Source organism: Lepeophtheirus salmonis, chromosome 6 (assembly GCF_016086655.4).
Source record: "Lepeophtheirus salmonis chromosome 6, UVic_Lsal_1.4, whole genome shotgun sequence".
NCBI classification, from domain to species: Eukaryota; Metazoa; Arthropoda; class Copepoda; order Siphonostomatoida; family Caligidae; genus Lepeophtheirus; species Lepeophtheirus salmonis.
In genome coordinates, this window is record NC_052136.2 from 2,758,401 (window position 1) to 2,778,491 (window position 20,091).

Genomic DNA, 20,091 nt, shown 5'->3' on the forward strand with positions numbered 1-20,091 from the left:
TCCTTCAACTATGAAGTAGGCGGTTCAATCAAACTAAATTCATTGTTTTAAAGGTTCAACATCTTTAAAATACAAAGTTCCATAAAATGTATTATAAAATATTTTTGAAAAAAACAAACAAGCTAATATTATGCCCAACATATCTATTTAAGTTGAGGATAAAATGGCTCTCAATCACAATAACTTGGCATCAGGGTTGTAAGGGGGGGGGAGGGGTCAAACGAACTCCAAAGACTCATTCAAAACTCTTTGAAAAGAATCCTGTGACGGAGGAGATGGGTTTCTTTCATTGTGTGTGTCAAATGTGGCCACTCTACACTCAGAAGGCTCTTTCCACCCACTTTTATGATTGCTCTCTGGGCAGTCTGTTGTGAAACTCCAAGACCTCTTGCATGGGACTTCATGGACTTTAGGGGAATGACCTGGGCTGTTTTTTTTTTAAATTCTCGGCGTCAAGTTTGGCATTTTCGACAGAGCCGTTTCGTTCATGTTTCGGACTTGCTGACAGCGCAGAGGGTGGTCCTAGAGACGCCCAACTGCTTGGAGTGTGCGAATGGAAATTCGTGCATCATGTTCAAGTGTTATTTTCTCGACTTGTATGTAAGCTAGAGAGTTCAAGTTTTTGTTTTGTTTTGTAACTGATTGTTTAGTCTTTAATATATCGAAATATGAATTACTTTCAATCACTCAAACTTCATTAATTATTGCATTAATGAGTATTTAGATTTTAACAGACAACCTGGTAAACAAGTTTACAACATCTATTTATTAAATATTTTCAATTACATCATCAAATCGTAGACTACAGAACGCATATGTATGTCACTGTAGAATTAATGGAAAAATAATATGTTAATAGTTGTAATTAATTAATTATATATTCGCACATATGTTTACCAACATTGCAGTTTAATTAGATTTTTAACTTTATTTTTCATGAAATAGTGACCTCCAGTCCATCACAACGGAATCCTATCGCTCCTTCAGATTGGGGAGATCCAAGTCACTCAATTCCTCATGAAGATGAACCCATGAGTCGAGAAGAACTCTTAAAATCCTATCTTTTTTCATCAACTCAGGATGGAAACATTCACGTTGAAGACTTTTTATGGACAGGATCAGGTATATTATTTAATACAAATGTTTTCAAATAATTATAATAACTAAATTCTTCGTTGAGAGTTTGTTACATATTATAATTATTATTAAGTTTTCCCCCCCTCTATCAAAATCATTTAATAATATCCAGTCAAAAAATTGAAAAGATGGTGAGAAAATTGGATAAAAAGTACCTCCAAGTCAAATAAAGTTTCGAGTCATAACTTTTGAGTCCTAGTCAACTCTTGAACCTTTAATTTTTTTATTGAGTTTGAGTCCATAGATTTCTTCTCACCTCATCTCAAGTACATTATAAATATTTATCTGTTAATTGAAGTTAATTTTCAATGAGTTCTAATATATTAAAAGTAATTACCACACCCAAACCAAATTTTTATTTAATACGACACCACTATAACATGTTGAGTTTTGTGCAATGTGTCCTCTTAATCCCAGCATAGAATTACGCAATTTGATGAAGCACACACTCAAAAATTCATCCTCGGACCTATAGACACACGACAAACTTTGCTGCATTAATATAGATTCATTAATATTTCTAAATGCATGAGGGAGGGGCCACTATTAATCATAAATTTGAATGGTCAAATTTAATTTTCAATCCACCAGCCACTAATTCATTTGGCATATCCTTTGCGATTTAAGCTTTAACATAGTCCTCATTCCTTTAGCACTTGAAGTATTTCGGAATTAGAGTATTATCTTTGTAACTATCATTTTCTTCTTTGTTGAAATAGAAGTTACATTGTAGAGTAAACTCATTTTTAAGTAAAATTAATTACGAAAACAATTTTTAAATCACAAGTTTCAATAATTCTTTAAAATATATGATTTTTTTTTTTTGTCAGACGAGTTTTTTAGGGAGCAAAAGTGTTGGGGTAGTAACGGGTATTCAGGGGGGGGAGTAACGAGTAAAGCTCGTAATTCCTAGAATATTTTGTTAGAAACTCGAAAATACTCATGCAGCAAAATGAGCTCGCGGTACATCACTAATATTTATCTATAAAAATATAATTCTTGACAATAATGCGAGTCAAAAGATGAACATAGCGCAAGTAGCCAGTTTTATACCTATCAGTTTTCAAGATGATAGTGGTTTTTTTTTTGTTTTTTTTTCATTGTTATGTCCAGTGATGAGAGTAATATGATTTAAAAATTAACGTGGTAGTTCTGACAATTTGAAGAATATTTGGGAGAAGAGCAGGATTGATGTAATGACGTTTCATATAATTAGCAGCAAACAGCGATGAGATAAAATAAATAAACACAAACCCACTCCGTATCTAACAATGATATTGGCAGAATGACAGCCATGTGGATTCTCAATACCACTCCGATTTCATCAAAGACTTACAATTATAACACTGCAACAAATAGTCAGTGTATTCTTCTTTCCCGCACTAGTGATTACTTTACACTTATTGTTCTCTATTTGAAAATCATTAATAATCATTGCTATTGTTGTGTTAGTCTATATTTATTAGTTCCAGTCCAGTTTTAGAACCGGTCCTGTTGGTTCTTAGGACTATCCCTAACTGTACGTCTTGGAATTTCTCATATTAACCTTAATAAGATATATGAAAAATGCACATATCTTGCAAAAAATATGTGCATTTTTGATTATATTCTAATATAAAACGAACATATTTTTGCTTAAATTATTTATTATATTATATAACAGAATGATTTAAAACAAGGAGGGAATCTCAACAACGTCAAAAGGGATCGATTTTACCATTTAAAAAAAGATAATTTTACATTTTTGAAGGACCGACAAGTGGAATTGGACTGGGCTGTGAACCTCAGTCTTATATAAGGGCAACTCTAAGGGGTCATACATTTATAACGTCCTGTATTTCGGAGACCACTACATTGAGAACTAATCACTGTTTCACTGATCAACAAAACCTTTTCACTATGAAGCAGGGGTGTCCGCAAATAAAGGTTTTATCCTAGAATTTTTTTTTCGCCTCATAAATTTTTTATGAGAAAATAGAGATTAATTTTTTGTTAAAAAAAGATCCTTTCGACCAAATTATGCAGCAAAGCTAAAAAAATTACAAAAACCGAGGAGCCCCCTCCAAAAATATGATCCTGCTGACGCTCCTGATCAGGGGTCTTCAAGATAACCAATATATTTTATTTGCAAACACATACAAGGGGGGTGGATCTAAAAATTAAGGACGTTAAATCAGAGGGGAGGTATCAAGTTTTGGAAAAACGTGGAGAGGGGAGGGTCAAAATTGTACTTTTTTCCGGACGTCATAAATGTATGACCCCTAATCATTACAGCCTTGGAACAAAATAATCCCTTTTTCAGGTTTCAACTACAAAGACTCTCTTTTATTATAGGAGCGCCTTCGGGGGGGAGGGGGTTGTAGGAGCTGTTGCCTCCCCCCCCCTTTAAATGAAGGATTTATCGAAAAATTACCGTTTGAAAAAAAAAAAAAAAAAAACATGACTAATTATTTCTTTTCAAAAAACCAAGGCACCACCAAAAAAAAGAATGTATATTTATATAATCCTGCATTATCATATTTTTCCCATGACTGGATATGTTTGTCACATGTTTCGTTAGAGTCTCTTTACTATTAGGTACCTACAAAATATGTCATAACACATTTAATTCAATTTCAGGGGATTCGGATTTACCGCTAGAGGATTTTGATATTACCTCTTCTATGGTGGATGGAATATCTAACCCTGATGATTCGAATTTCATCAATTATTTACCAACAACTTTAACAGTCACTCGTGTTAGCACCGTAGTTTCCACAATACATCATCCACATTATAGCCACCAAGGTGGCCAAAGTGAGCAAGGAAACGATTTGGACAAAATTGATCCAACACCTACTTACCCCATGGCGGGTAACACCTACGCCTCTCACATTGGTTTTCAGAACCATTCCTTATCATCTTCAAATGAAAAATTGCCTAATGAAAAATATCTGGTTCGAACAGTTGTTTTGAGTAACATGACTGTAATACGAAGGGATATCGAAAAGTTCAAAAAAGACATGGAAATCAAACTAGAAAGGGCCTTCCGAAAAGCATATGCACGTAAAAGAAAGAGAATGAAGCGAAATGAAGATTTCCATTTAGTTCGAAGGGTGAGGCAAGTTTCAAGTGATCCCGATAATGAGAGTTCATTTCAAAGAACCAGAATTAAAATACATAACATTCGATCAAGTCTTCCAGAGCCGGAAATAGAAATGTTGTACACTGTTTATGAAGGTAGTTTCAATATAAAATATGTTGTCAGGTAAACTCACCGTGCCAAAAATTAACTGCTTTAAATTTAATATAAATAGTTTATGTTTTAAAAACCTTATTATTGAGCATTTCCATATTATTTTAGTGTTATTTAGTCATGATTTGCTTTTATTTTGAATTTAATATATATTAGTAAACAAATTTTATTATTCATGTTAGAAACGCAGATATATACTGATAAATATATTTTTTCTAAGTAACATTTGGCTAATGATATTTAAATATGGGAAGTATTTCCTGTGAATCGAGGACATCAAATAAAAGGAGTTCTTATTCTAACACAAAGCCAAATCATGTTTCATATTTATACGAAAAAATTTAACATTCTTATCCCTGGGCAGGAAAATAGATGATGTCATAATCGAATCATTTATGTACTTGGTTAAAAATATGTTTACAAGATTTATCCCAATATACAAGGCGGACGATCAAATTTGAAAGGTGAAATGACGACACAGAAAATCTGTAATAACTTATTCATTTTTTGATAAATTTGCAAAAAAAACAACCACTAAATATGATCTATTTGCCGCTACAACAGCCTGAGTAAGGATGCGGAAACTGCTATAATCATCCGCTATTTTAACTAGCCCACTCCTTTTCGATGGTTGCCTTCAGTGACTCCAAATTCGGGTGAGGAGTGGTGTCGATCTTTGACAAATTTGCTACATAATTTTCTTTAGAAGACACAAAACGTTTTCTGAAATTTTAGAGATAAAATTTTTTATGAGAGACTAAATTTGTACAATGAATATATTTTTTAAATAGGGAAGTTGTTTTTTCTCTCGAAAATTTTGAAATTTAAAATTTTTTAGACAAGGGGACTTTTTATTTTTTTGTGATAATATAAAAACTCAGCAAGTGAGGGGGGATGCCCCCTTGGACCTATGGTTTCGTTTCCACAGGTATCATTATGGTATCTTACATGAATTTGAGCTTGCGTGCATGGGCTCAGATTGACCTATGTTGTGTTCGCCTTGATCCTCTTCAAAAAAAATCCACCATAAAGCCACCTTTTAGAGCAAAAAAAGCTGTCCCTGATCGTAACTTCGTCTCAAAGGATACTCAGTCCCTTTTCCGTCTTACCACACGTTTCAGAGTGCTTAACTGACACCAGTAAGAGCTGAGATCTATTTTTACTTCAGGCTGGCGTCCAGGAGAGTTGATATATATTGCCACTTTCCCTCTAGTTTCACCTTTTCTTATTAGATTATTTTTCTGTTTGTTAATCTGGACAGATAAATAACATAGGTACAATTCTTATTTTATGCAATAACCTTGATTTTATATCTAAAACAGCACTATTTAAACAAATAAGGACCTTCTAACGTCCACCCAATAAGTAGCTTGAGTAGTCCCCCAGATCCCAAATATTTGCGTACAAGAAAATAGATATTCAAATCAAATAACTGTGAAATGATCTTGAAATGTTCAATAATAAGGTTTTTAAACCATATTATTTATATTGAAATCATGGCGGTGAATTTTTAGCTAAGTGAGTTTTCATAGTTTGATAAAATATTTAAAATAAACATATGTACATTTCCACAACAATTTTTTTTAGATGACAAACCAGTTTTAGCTCAAACAGCTGTTGAAACCCTATTGGACAATGTGGATGATGAAGACGCAGAAGAATATTTAGGATTTCCTCTTATCACTAAAGCAGAGCGTAAGCTGTTTTTTCTTTCTTTCTTAAATAAGTTCTACCAAATGTAATTTACTCACCCATAATATCAATCAAAATTACAATTTTTGTTTTCAAAACCGTATTTTAATATATATTTAACATGCTATTAAATAATAATCTATTTTACACTTTAAAAAAAATATCAGTATTATAAAAGATTGTTCTTAAATAGGGATTTTTCTTACAATTGTTAGAGAAATATAGATTGAATTAAAACATAAAATTTAAGCATGAATCATCAGATATAGGAATGAGACGTTTATTTAGATCTACTGTTCCCAAGATATTTTCTGGTACAAAAATTAGTATTGCTAATTCTCAATACTTTTTCGATTAAAAAATTAAACACAAATATCGTTAATTGCAATTCATATATAATGATATGGGTGTCCCAAAGATTTTCAGTATTTTGTTTTTTCAATGTTCCTACAACTCGTCAGATGGAGTTGCACTGATTAAGTATAAGTAAACATTGTAGTATTACAATTATTCCAGCTGACTTAGAAATGGTCTTTGAAGTATATTTACTTCTCTATGAACGACCGAGTATCGAACCTTCACGCATTAAGTTCAAGATAATAATTTCTCCAGAGCACGTCCGTTAAGTTACTTCGTGTCAACATTCAGAAATTCGATGACGTTACAAAATAAAATTTTCATTTGTGCTTTGTTTTAGAAAGGACCGCTTCTAGCTCAGAAACTAAGGTGGTTACTCCATAAGAGGGACCTTCTTTTTTGTTGAAATAATGGCCATGAAAGTACCAGTTTCACTATCTATTTAGTATAGTACCGGTTCCAATATCAATTTAGTATCATACCGTTTCAAATGAGTCACTACCTAGGTACGGCTATAATACCGGTAGACTGTACAACTCAAATTAGGACCAAACAGTTCTTTAGTGAACCGATTAAATAGATCGATTTTGGCAGATTTAAATTAAGTGCTTCGGCCAAAGATTCCAATTATAATTACCGATATTTTATTTCTCTAAAAACAAAGTCTAATTTTTTAAATATAAATTTCAAAAAAAGACCAATACGATCAGAAGTCTTTCATTTGGAACTTAATTATTGAAAACCAAACGAACCCAATGCAGGCATTTCTAATTAATATAATAAGGTGTGTCGCCACACTGGTCGTTAATAAAATAAAGCTAAATATATAGTTTTAAAATTCTAATATATATGACATTTCTCAAAATCTTGAAAGATACTTTGCTTAGTTACGTACCTTGGGGGAGAAAATTATAATGTTAACGAAACGGTCGAACTTGGTTTTTAATTTGAATTTTTTAAAAGGAATCTCAAGCCAGTGTTGTTTGACGGAATATCAGTCACGTTTTTGGATCCAATCCAGTCTTGGAAACAGTCCTTATAGTTACTTTTATTTTCCCCTTAAAATGTCGATAGGTGGAGCTTATTAAGCCAAAGAAGAGATATGCATTAAGAAAGTTGCAAATATATTGCAGAAAATATTATTAACAAAAAAATACAAATACCAATACATTGTATTATTTACTTGATTAAACATTTGAATATTTCGCCAAATCGACCATCAATAAAATAAAATTGAATACAAATTTTTAAAATTATCAGGAGAAAAATTACAATATATATAGTTTTTCAAAATCTTGAAAGAGATTTTGCTTTCCTACGGTGTTGAAGATTATTATAATGTTGACAAAACGGCCATTCTTGGTCTTTAATTTGAATATTTTAATTGGAATCTCATAGTTAGTGTTGTTTCGGAACATTGGTTTCTTTCATCGATCCAGTCCTGTCTTGGGACCAGTCCTTAGAGTAACATTTCCTAAAAATGTCGATAGGTAGAGTGTATTAAGCTATAGAAAGAATAACAGATATGCATTAAGAAAATTGCACATATATTGCAAAAAATATTATTAATAAAAAATACGAACACATTTTTTAAAATTTTTTATTTAATATTAGAATGTTTATATTAAAAAAGTAATTAAAAAACCCTTCAAACACGTCACGAGAGATTCATTTGACCTTTTTTTTAGACCAACAATAAAACTGAACTATAAATAAGTATAAATTGATTGAGAGCCCTGTTATTGCATGATTACTTGTAAGCTTAAACTTTTTATTACACATATATCAGGGGCGCTTAGTTTTTAAATTTTTCAAAAATTAAAATTTTTAAAATTTGTTTCGTCCAAGGATTAACCTTCTCTATTAAGAAATCCTTGTCTTTTCAAATTTTTATTCCGTCTTGAAATACTCCCCGATCTCAATTTGAAATTTTCGTATTTCCAATAAAAAAAATTTCTTCCAAATTGCTAATTTTTTCTTTGTTAAGACTAAAAATGTAAACTTCTTTTTGGAATGGGGGATACAGCCCCTCCAGCCCCCTCCTTTTGCAAACAACCTTATATATAAACTTGTAAATAAATATTACAAAAAATTAAAAAGTGATCATAAATTTCCAAGCAACAGCTGATATGAAATATCAGCACTCTCATGTTAAACATCATCCCTTTATATATAGAAGGGATTTTCCATGGAATGTACTGAATTGTAGTTCTTGATCCTAGATGAGAACCACAACTATACTACACAAGGGTTCATTTGAAAGGGGAAATCGACCGTGAGGTTAATTGATTATAAGTTTTTAACCCTAAAAAAATCCAGATCGTATTTAATACATTTTTTAAAGACAATATATGAATAAAAATTCATATTTAACAACATTATTTTCTCATTTTCCAGCTTATATACAACGCCTGAAAGTGGATCCGAATTCCACTCTTGCCCATGGAAGTTCGTCATGGATGATTGCCTCAATTATTTTATGCCTTTTATTCCTTTTGGCCTTACTGCTTCTACTTCTCCTCCTTACATGGAATAGATGCAAGGATGACAACGAACATGCTGCTAAACATAAAAGACTTGTAAGCAGTCCACTGACAAGTCAGGCTTCCACATTAAAGGATAGAAGAAAAACGCAGCTTAAACAAAGTTCGTCCTCTGTAAGTCTCCCCCTTTTATACATAAATATACTTTTATTTCCTCCAAAAAAATATTAACAATTTCACTACCTCACAATTTTGTTTATTCAATAATCCCAACCAAGACTTTTTCCTTCAAAGTCAAAGAAAGCACGTAGACCATTATTTACCCTTGTTCAGTTTACCTTGTCTACATACATACATATATGTGTGTAGAAGCTAGCATAATATAAGAAAGGGTATTTTTGTTCTAAAATGTTGCTCATTTGACAATAAAAAATATATTTAATTTATTAAATCGATAAATGATTACACTCCTTCTATTACATGTTGATATCTGGGTCATTCCATATCTGATATCCCCATTATTACTAGTCAGAGGGCTTGCCAGTAGGCCGAATTGCAGCTGCTTAATGTTTAACTACGGCCCACTAATCATTTTCACATCAAGTAGTATGTTTTAGCAAAATTGTCACAAATCATCAAAGGGTAGAACGTGCATAATCCGTACAATTTTTTAAATATTTGAAGTCATCACGTATTTTCTGAGACTCTAACAGCAAAAGTGTCCACAGTGTTGAGCTGGAGGGGCTGTAGCCCTCCCCAAATCAAGGAATTTTGAAAAATTATCGCTTTGGAGATTTTTTTTATTGCCCTTTATTGGCGCGCATTTAAACATTTACAATCTTATTATAATATAACAGAATATACTCGAAAATAATTCATTAAAAAATGTAGACAAACGAAAATTAAAAAGACCATTATAAAATATGGTCAAGAGTATTTAAAATTAAAAAAAATAACAATAACATCAATTGGATGATGAACAAAAAAAATAAAAGAGTTTCAATCTTCAATAAAATATTCGCATAAAGATTAGCAATATATAAAATTCTATCGAGGTTGTCTTCTTTTACTGTTTCTAATTCATAGACTATATATTGCGTTTTGATAATGATTGCATTGTTTATTGAATAATGTACTCATAATTTTAATAAGGTCCCCATAAATTTTAGATAAAGATTTACATTCCCACAAAATATATAAATAATTTTAAATGCAGGAATTTTGAAAAATTATCGCTTTGGAAAAAAAAAACTAATGAGAAAACAGAAAAAAACAAATATATATAACCCTGCGGATACACCTAAACAGGGTCTGCAGATTGGCCTTTTTTGAAGCAGTTTGGCGTTTAAAAAAAACGGCATTTTTTTATAGCTGGCCTAAATTAGAAATAAAATATATATTTAATATTATTGTTATATGAAGCTGCTTTTCATGAAATTTAATTTAATAGGTTATGTGGCCCATTAAAATATTTCAAGTGACAATGTGGCCCAAGGTATTAAGAGTTGAACATCATTAGTACTACAATTAATCTATCTGACCATGGAAATATCTGGCAGGCAGTAGGGCATATGAGCAAACTCGAAAGACAATTTTATCCACAAGGTACTGTGATAGGTTATTCCTTGTTGTTTATAAAAAAATAGCCCATATTGAGAATGATTTTCAAAGTTATGAATAAAATACACCTATATCTTCTGGTTTATAAAAAAAGTTTATCTACATGAAAACCAGACACAGGGTGCATTGCTGAGAAGTCTACAGAGACCGTTAGCATTTCCATCAGGACTGCTTACAACAGAGGTCGTGTAACTTTTTTTGGTGTTACCCCAAAATAACTTCTAGTAAAATTAATTTACCCCAGACTAGTGCAGGATTATATTTACAGGGGCATGGTTTTTGGATTATTTTTTGTAAAAAAGATCCAAAAATAAATAAACAATTTTAAAATCCATAAATATTCAGAAAAAGTTATATTTTTGGAAAAATATTTCAAACATTAAATTTAATATATTAAAGTTTTTGTTAAAAAAATTTGAATTAAATTGTTGAAAAGAAATTTCAAATAGGATATTTTTTCGAAAAAAATTTCAAAAATCCACAGCCATTTACAAAGAAAATTCAAATAGTACATCTTTTGGATAAAAAAAGCATATCTATTCACAAAAAATTAAATTGTTACTCCTAATTTCGCGTAAAATTTTTTTATCTGGACCCAAAAAAATTTATAGTAAAATGCAAAAATTCTTTATTTTTTCTTGGGGGCCTACAGGCTACTTTCATTCAACACTAGGGAGTAGTACTCTCATTACCCCGAAAAATTTGTAAGCTACCCCATATGGGGGTTAATTTACCCCCGTTCCCCGACTACTCACTTACAAGATCAAGAAGTCCATTAATGTTACTTTTTAAATCATTCATCATGACACATAGCAAGATTTTTTTGCAACAGATCATATGTTTCACTCAATTCAGTCTTATTGTATCAATCCACTGAATATTGAATTAGTCGTAACTCTTTTTTGTACATTTTATCTATTGAAAAGTATCATGCCTTAATCAAAACTGAATAGAGCTTTATTAAGTAAAGTATTTCGTACAACAGATAATCATCAATTAATTTATGAATGTTGTGTGTAGATTAAAATAATCACTGCAATGGTATAAAGTGCTCTATTTGATGAACAAGAATTGTCACTAGGGCGCCCTTTATCCAATCAAAACCTTACAGGATCTTAAATTGTAAACACTAAGAGGAAGGCTAAAAATTCAAATCACTCTATTCCATTATTCTCTACTTATATAAACTTTGCATTTAGCATGGATTTTTCACATTTTATAATTTGTTTTGTCATAATAATCGTTTAAGATCCCCTGAGGTTTTGCCACGATACTAACACCTCGCATCAGCTGACAAAATGTCCCGGACGTGAAAGTTAGAGGTATTACAAGGGAACTTCTGTACCCAAAACTAAAAGTTAACAATATAGTGGTCAACTTCACAAGAAAAGAGAGGTACATTGAAATTTAAGGATATCAAAACAATTTTTTATAATTTGAATATATAAGATTTGCTCCTTTTTTTTTCCTACCTCCACTGTGACGCCTCACCCAAACTTACAGTCGTACGGTAAGTAACGGGGGACTTCAGTGCCTTTCATTTGTATTAGTATAGCAATTAACACAGCTATATAACGTCATATAATTGACGTCAGCCCCCTCCTGAAAATATGTGCCAGTGATTACCTAGCGTTTGTACCATTTCACTGTGAGTGGGGCATAGAATAAATATTTTTGCAATGGCCTTGCATTTTATATTGAAAAAAACTTTCTTTTTTCGATTTTTTTTGCAGCAATTTAATTACCTTTTTTTAAGAAAACATAAGTTAATTTATGAAAAATCTATTCTTAGCTATCACTATTTTTTATAATCAAGTGAAGATCCAGGGCGAATTACCTTAATGCCTTTCCCTTGCAATAACCCTTGCCCCCAATCCCAAAATATACAGAACATGGAATGGTCATTTTATCTACCAATAAAGACTTTAAATATTAAAAGTCTAATTATGTCATTCCATACAACTAAAAATGGTGAAAATATATCCGTGCCACTATCTATGTTATATTTCTAACTGTGACATACAAGGTTATGATTGATTGCTGTTTAAAACAACTAAAATAAAGAAGAACTCTCTTCAATAAATTACAAGAGAAGCTTCCATTAAAGTCATTTCAACAAAATAAACCTCAATGCATCAATTAAGTTTCAAATTATCATGTCGGACGTGATATATTACAATCGGGGTAAATCATATGTTTTTCGACATACAAAGCTCTTATTATAATAACCCTCATTTAACAGATACATAAAGAATGAATGATTTATACCTTAACATACACCTGTAGTGGATTGCACACTATTTTTTATATAAACTATAATGGAAGTGATCAAATTTATGATATGTTATATTGTCTTAAACAATTGCACTAATTACATCATTAGCAGAATAAATGATAGTTATTTTTAGTACTCATGTCGTAATAAGTTCAAAAACAATAATTATATCATGTAATTCCGTTTCACCGAGATTTATTGAGGTTTTAATCCTACGGGATTATTCCCGGAAAGTCCTACATATAATAATATACAAGCCACCACTTCCACCAAAATTAGCTTCATCCCTTACTGTTAAAGTTTTTCTGATGTGGGTTGGATCAGGTTATAAAATTTTTAGAAATGCAGGACTCGTCGCCTCTAAAAATAGATGTCTATTATTCGTCATATATATATTAAATGCGAATGTCAGTGCGTGTGTGTCTGGTAATCACGCCCAAATCAAAGGATGGATTTTGCTAAAAAAATTCATGTAGTTTTTATGGTTTTCAGAAACTGTTCTGGCAACAATTTATTTGGCCTTCACCGTTATGGTGTTCTTAAAATAGAATTTTTCTAAAAAAATGACTTTTTTTGAGCAAGAAATGACTACTTCATTTAAAACAAAATAAATACCCTAATATTCTAAGAATTATTCTCACTGCACGTTGCATCTTTGCAAACTTTAAAAAAAATATATAATGCTGAGAGAAAAAAGAAGAAGAGAGAACAAGACAAAGGATTTTTGACAATAATATGACAGTTGAGCGAAGGGGAGTTCAACGGTCGGCTCTTATTATTTATTATTCACTAAACATTACAATACCCTTACATAAAAACATGCAGCGAGAGTAATACTTAAAATTTGATGGTCGTTCTTTTTTGTTTTATATGTAGCAGAAGAGTTGATAAATAATTTACTTTCTCAATGTCCCAGGCAACGCCGGAAAAACCTACTGATGAAAATAATTATTGAGAATATATCCTAATCCTACCGGCTGCGTGGAAATTCTGCATAGGTTTTTTTTCAAGAAACTAACTTGTGGCTAAAGTCCTTCTTCAGCAACCAATGGTCTTCTCAGGAACTTAAAGCTCCCTCGAGAGCCTCATGGTTGACGTTGAAGGGTTGGCTTCAATCAGAGCTAGTACCGCCTCGATATAGGCTGGTATTCTCAATGTTCTTCGCCTCCCTGATATCTTTTTATCTCTAAAACTCGTGTTCCCTTTCCTGGAGATATCCCTAACCTTATTGACGGTCTTAACGTTCACGTTGAATCTCTTGGCAATGTCTTTGAGCTTATCATCTGCTGCCATCCGTTCTGTAATTTTTGTGAGAAGACCATCCATTTTCAATGCTTTCCGCGAACGGTTAGTAGTTTTTGTTTACATCAAGCTAGAGACAAATTTCCAGGCGGAAAGATTTGGAATAAGATCTCGCAACTCTTGTAAAAATTTCAAACGCAAGCTATGAGAGTTTGTAAAGTCGCATTCACGGAATTTCCACGTATCCGGTAGTTTAAAATTTATTAGCTATCCTTAAAATATTCAAGGAAAAACTTAAATTTCACAGTTCAGTCAAATTCAGATGAAAAAAACTGCTAATTTTCTTCATGGAATGTAGACTATATCAGGATATTTCTTATATCTGAAGTAGATACAAAACACAATTTTTGGATGTTTATATAAATAAGTAATTTTTTAATTAATGTTTCTTACATACTTATTATTTTATGATTTCAAAAAAATGGTATCTGGGAGACTATAAGCGTACTTTTCTTATATCCAGATTTAACTGTATAAGTATAATATTTACAAGCTTTTCTTTAATTTAAAAATGTGCTTCCCAATACATTCAAACACATGTGCTTCTCAAACACAATTTTCCGGGAAATGAGAAAGCCTAATAGGTCTTGTGTACAAATTCCTAGAATTGTGGGGGTCCTTACTTATGATTGAACACTACAGTCCCGTCCAGTTTAGTCCCTGTCGTTCCAGTTCATTCCTTCATACCAGTCCTACAAAGCTTATAAAATTCGGTGCTTGAGGACGTCATTCACCTTTATTTCTTCATTTTTATTTGTCCTTGCAGTCCTGAGGACTAACGGTCTTAAGGACTTGTAGTACTGTTCCTAGGACTGGGGTGGACTCGATTGAATAAATTAAAACCGGCATTACACTATCCATGTATATATAAAATTAAAACCATGTAGAGATCATTAAAATTTAAACTTTTTAATGTTCTTATCCTTCAGTTTTTTCACTTTGTTATCTAAATCATTTTTTTTTTTTTCATTATCATCCAAATGATGAAATTACCTTCTAAATTCTTATATTTAATTTGACGTAACTTTTGTAAATAGAAACTTATATCCCCCCACAATTTATATAAAGAAATTGTGAAGACCCCTATTGACCTTTTTTTTATATAATTCATCACAAAGATCACCTTAACTTATTATAAGTCTAAAATGGTCAAATTGGCCTAAGTTAATTTTTTAACCCACGTGATTCTTCGGAATGGGATTTGTTTCCGTAAAAAATATAGTTTTATTCAGTGTTGTGTCAGTATTTATTTCTTAGGCCCAATAAATTCTTAGAACGGGTCCTATCTAACCTTGGGGTCAGTCCTTAAGACCGATGGTCTTTCAGATTGTCAGTACTAATTAAAAATAGAATTTAAAGGGGACTGACATCACCAAGGACCAGACTTTACAAGTTTTAGGACTAATATACAGGACGGAACAAGACGGTTTTTTGACATAATTAAAGACCGACCCATAACAAATAAGATTATCCTCATACTCTACAAATGTCCTATCCCTACTTATTTTTTTTATCGGGGGTGTGTGAATGAGTAAATATAATTTACCAAATATGAGTATCTTATTTAATTATTCTTTCAACCGTTTTGTCTCCACTTTCCCAAGAATTTTTCAAGGAAAGGTTCTTAAGTTTTGAAGTTAATTCAGTATGATATTTTGAAGCATCTTACTTTCTAATTCAATGTTATTTTTACTTCAAATCTAAATGTTCCTTGTACAAATCAAAAAATCGTAGTCAATTCAAATTAAATATATATTTTTTTAAATTAAATAACATATCTCTTCAAATATAAGCTTACCTTTTCTATATTTAAAAAAATGTGTAAGAAATTCAATTTACGGTATATAAACGTGAGAAAGGGGGAAGTGCGTGAGTTTCTAAGCTATTGCGTGAGAACTGAGAGCCCTGAAATGGTGACACTTTTGTTTAGTACGAACGATGACATTTATAGTTTAAAAAACTTAATTACTAAAGATTATCAGTTGTATAGTCAATTTATTTCCAAGAACTTTGCATATCATAATCATTAAACCTTAAAAACCTCTCCTTTTTTAAAAGGGAGAGGTTTTGTGATACAACATGTGTCTTATTTGTAGGAGGGAAAATGTGATGATCAATTAAATTACCTACCACCGAAAAGAAACAGACAAAAGGCCCAAAATCAACTGGTAATTAGACAGTTATACTTCCTAACTGTGAGATTATTATTAAAAATTGTTGGGGATTACTCGCAGCTTAAAAAGAGCTAATTTTAATTCGGGCAATCAACGCTTAATTGATAGTGTAAATTTTTGGGTAGGTGAGTTAACGCTGCGAGGTTTGAAGATTATAACATCTTATATCCATGATATGATTTTTACAAGAACTGTGGCTGAAAATACCCTACCCATTCTGCAAATTACCCGTACATAGCTAGTATGCCCATACTCTGTAGTTCTTTCCGTCTTATTGATACTCTAAATTTCTAACCATGCTCATGATTTTATTTACAGTTGGAAAAAGCTGGCTTTAATCTAAGTAGACCAAAATCAAAAGCAAGTATTGTTAGAGTCTCCGATAACGAAAATGAGTTTGACTTCGATGAACGCCCCAAATCTCCTTCAGTCAAGTCCTCACCTCCAACTTCCATAAAACAACAAGCAGGAGCCATTGAGACCGCCTACATTGAGCGTGCCCCACAAACTACATATGATGATTGCGCTACAAGTACAGGGTCACTTAACATTAAAGTAGATCGAGCGGAGAGTCCCATCCTCGCAGACTTGAGTTCCAATGAAACACCAGAAATGAAACAGCGTAATCGTCGGCCAAAACATCTGATTAAGAAACATAAAAGCAAAAGAGTGAGTCCTGTTGATAGAAATTCCGCTTTTCCATCAAGTACTCCAGATAGAGCTGGTTGGTTGGGTCCATTATCCGATCTCTTAGAAGAAGATGGCGACGAAGAAGATGGTTCGCACTCACCAGGACGGAATTCGAATTCTTCGAATTTGTCTTCTTCCACAACGACAACGACGTCCTCTTCATCTCTTAAGGTTGGGTGGAGGAAGGAAAAAAGAACAAAAAGCAAGGAGAAACAATCTGTTACAGTCTACTCACAAGAGGATATATCCGCACCGCAAAGGGTTGGTGCTGCCCCTGATACTAATCAAAGAGAGACGATGAGGACCAGACTCGCGCTATCAGTGCTAAATCGCACCTTTTTCGAAAAGGAAAAGTTGAATCAAGGTAGGTTTTGTAACGTATAAATTTTTGTTTATTTTTTTTTGCAAATCACAAAAATATTAAAATTTGGATTCTAAAAAAGCTAAATGCTTTAATCTTAATGACTTAAAGATATCCAATAATTATTGTTGGATTTGACTACTACTCGAACTGTGGACACAAAATCAGCCTTACTTAAGTAGACAAATATTCTGAAAATTAGGAAAAATGGCCCAAAATATTGTTCTTGGAATTTATTTATTTTTAGTCGAATAAAACGAAGCATTCAAATAATGATCAATCAAGTTTCTAGTATCACTACTCATAAAAAGAGTTTAAACTAGGGATTTACCAATTCCAAAATTTAAACCGACTTCGATTCCAATACCATCTTTATGGACAATTCCAATTCTTTATTATATACAAAGTAATTACATTAACAAATAACAAAATTATTTACTTTTTTTAATGTTTAACTTTATAATGATTGTGGATAGGCAAGAAAATACAAAAATATATCAATCATTATAATTATTAAAATTAGTTATAAATAATTTTAAGTTGAATTTAAAAAAGTTAATTACTCTTCGTACTCAAGAGTCAATATATGCCTCGTTGCAGCCCACTTAATGTTAAATGCGACCCACTACTCATTCTCACTTCAAGTATTATTTTTTGAAAAATTATCGCACTGGAAAAAAAATTATAAGAAAACAGAGGAAAAAAATCAAGAATTTCTTTTATAAAGAAAGGTCATTAGATCAAATTAAACAGCGTGGGATTTTTGTTTTTTAAATTAAAAAAAAAATATCCAACAGTTTACCCTTGAAAAATTAGATTTGGCCTAAATTTGAAATAAGTATTTATTAGTTTTGTTTTATAAAGCCATTTATCATGAAATTTAATAGAATAGGTTCTGTAGCCTATTAAAATGTTCCAAGTGGCAAAACGGCCCATTACATGAAAATGTTGATCATCTTTCATTTAAGACATAAGAATGTAGTCATTAATAAAATATCGCTGATGTTTTGTGTGTAGCAACGAGCGTGTACACAGGGATCACTGTTTTTCTTTGGCTACATAAAAATAAAATAATATAAATAAATAAAAAATACTGAATGTGAAATGTAATAAGGCTAAACAACGAGCGTGTGTAAGTAAAGCACAGCCAGTGAGCGCTCTAGAGACTAAAGTACTCCCACCTCATCACATCATTTCACTTATTTTTTTCTCAAGCTGTTATTATTACTCATACGTTCTTGAGGAGATAACATCTAAGTCTTGAGTAACTACGTGTGAGTGTACTCATTCAAAACAGAGAGTTACACTGAGGGTTTTTTGGGGAGTTACCTTCTTTATTATAAAAATAAAGTGTGGCTACTTTTTTAACGCCTAATTACTCCAGACAATGCCGGGCACTACCGTTTGTTATATATTATAAGCAAATTCTCAAAAACTCGAACTCGTCCTAGTTCGAAAAATTTAATTCGAATCCAACACTAGTAATATTTATTTTGTTAAAAAGTGACACTTTTAATTTTTTTTAAATATAATACTATTGAGCCTCCTAATCCTAGTTGTCTCATAAACGATTATTTTCTTCTTAATTTGCATTCAAATATTAATCTTAAAATAAAGGATCGTACATGAAAATGGTTAGTTTTTTTTTCTTGTGTGGTTATTTTTGATTATTCTAATTTTTTTTTTTTTTTTTGAGTGAGCTATTGCACGATTTTTTATATTTTGTAGGCAATATCGTAGATTTTTATTATCTTTTGTCACTTTTTTAATATTAATATATGAATCAAATACAAGATGTATCTTTAACATATTATATGTTATTACACAAGTCAAAACGTTTTTGCTCTTGGATTGAGATGTTGTGCTTCTGATTACTTATTCCTCGATCAAACAAGAAACTGACCTCTATCACGTCTTTAACTATATTGCATTATGCAATCTTTTTTTCTAAAAGAAACAGGAAAATGCCCCCAAAATCAGTTATTAGTTAGCCAAATAAGTTAATAATACCAAATGCTATTTATTTTTGAAGTAATCCCAGACTTTCATTGTCTTGTTATTTCTCTACAATTACATTCATATAAATATTTCATAAAATTATAATCTTACATAGTATTTTATTCAATACTGTATTATAAACTTGCTGGATTATTGCTCCTATTAAAAAAATCGGAATGCATTTTTATTTCTATATGATATGCCAAAATATCTTAATAGAAATACTAAAATGGTCAATATATATACGTGTAAAGAAAAATAGTAAGTTTAGTGATTAGAAAAGTAAAAACAATTGTTGCGTGTAATCTTTATTTTTTTTTTGGCAATATTAAATCAGTCGTCTTTGTGTTAACTTCTTCATCTGAAGTATGCATTATTGCCTATCTTTGGTGTAAATTGTTTTAAAATCTATAATTAAATAAATATATAATTATGTATCTAAATATAATTATACTATTAACTCTGTAATTATGGTATTTTAAAAGTAGAAGGTTCTCCTCTTTATTGCAGTAATTCCTTTTCTCCCCCCTCTAATTATATCACAGGCAACTAATATTAACAAAGTTATTAATTTAGTAATACCATATTCCTCTCTCCCATCTTCCCCTCGGGATCTTTTTTCCTTACACAGAGTTCAACACTATTCATAGATTATGACTTTGATTATTTATCAAAAAGAATAAATTATGAAATGGCCATGATGTATCAAGTGAGACGAGGGAATTGACAGCTGACAACAAAATACAGTGAGTATTTTTGTGTAAGCT

At 31.5% G+C, this 20,091-nt stretch overlaps 1 protein-coding gene across 2 annotated transcripts in view; it reads left to right on the top strand.

The window, feature by feature from the left end:
* Positions 1 to 20,091, top strand: part of LOC121120607 (uncharacterized) — a 59,352-nt gene that overhangs the window by 29,261 nt on the left and 10,000 nt on the right. Inside the window, exons 2-7 of one of the 2 annotated variants that reach the window (XM_040715481.2) lie at positions 946 to 1,122; positions 3,757 to 4,356; positions 5,960 to 6,067; positions 8,819 to 9,078; positions 16,594 to 17,329; positions 18,944 to 18,960. In XM_040715481.2, the coding sequence (XP_040571415.1) occupies positions 946 to 1,122; positions 3,757 to 4,356; positions 5,960 to 6,067; positions 8,819 to 9,078; positions 16,594 to 17,329; positions 18,944 to 18,960 (1,898 nt within the window). The remainder of the gene's footprint in view (positions 1 to 945; positions 1,123 to 3,756; positions 4,357 to 5,959; positions 6,068 to 8,818; positions 9,079 to 16,593; positions 17,330 to 18,943; positions 18,961 to 20,091) is intronic. The other variant, XM_040715482.2, reaches the window with a different exon arrangement.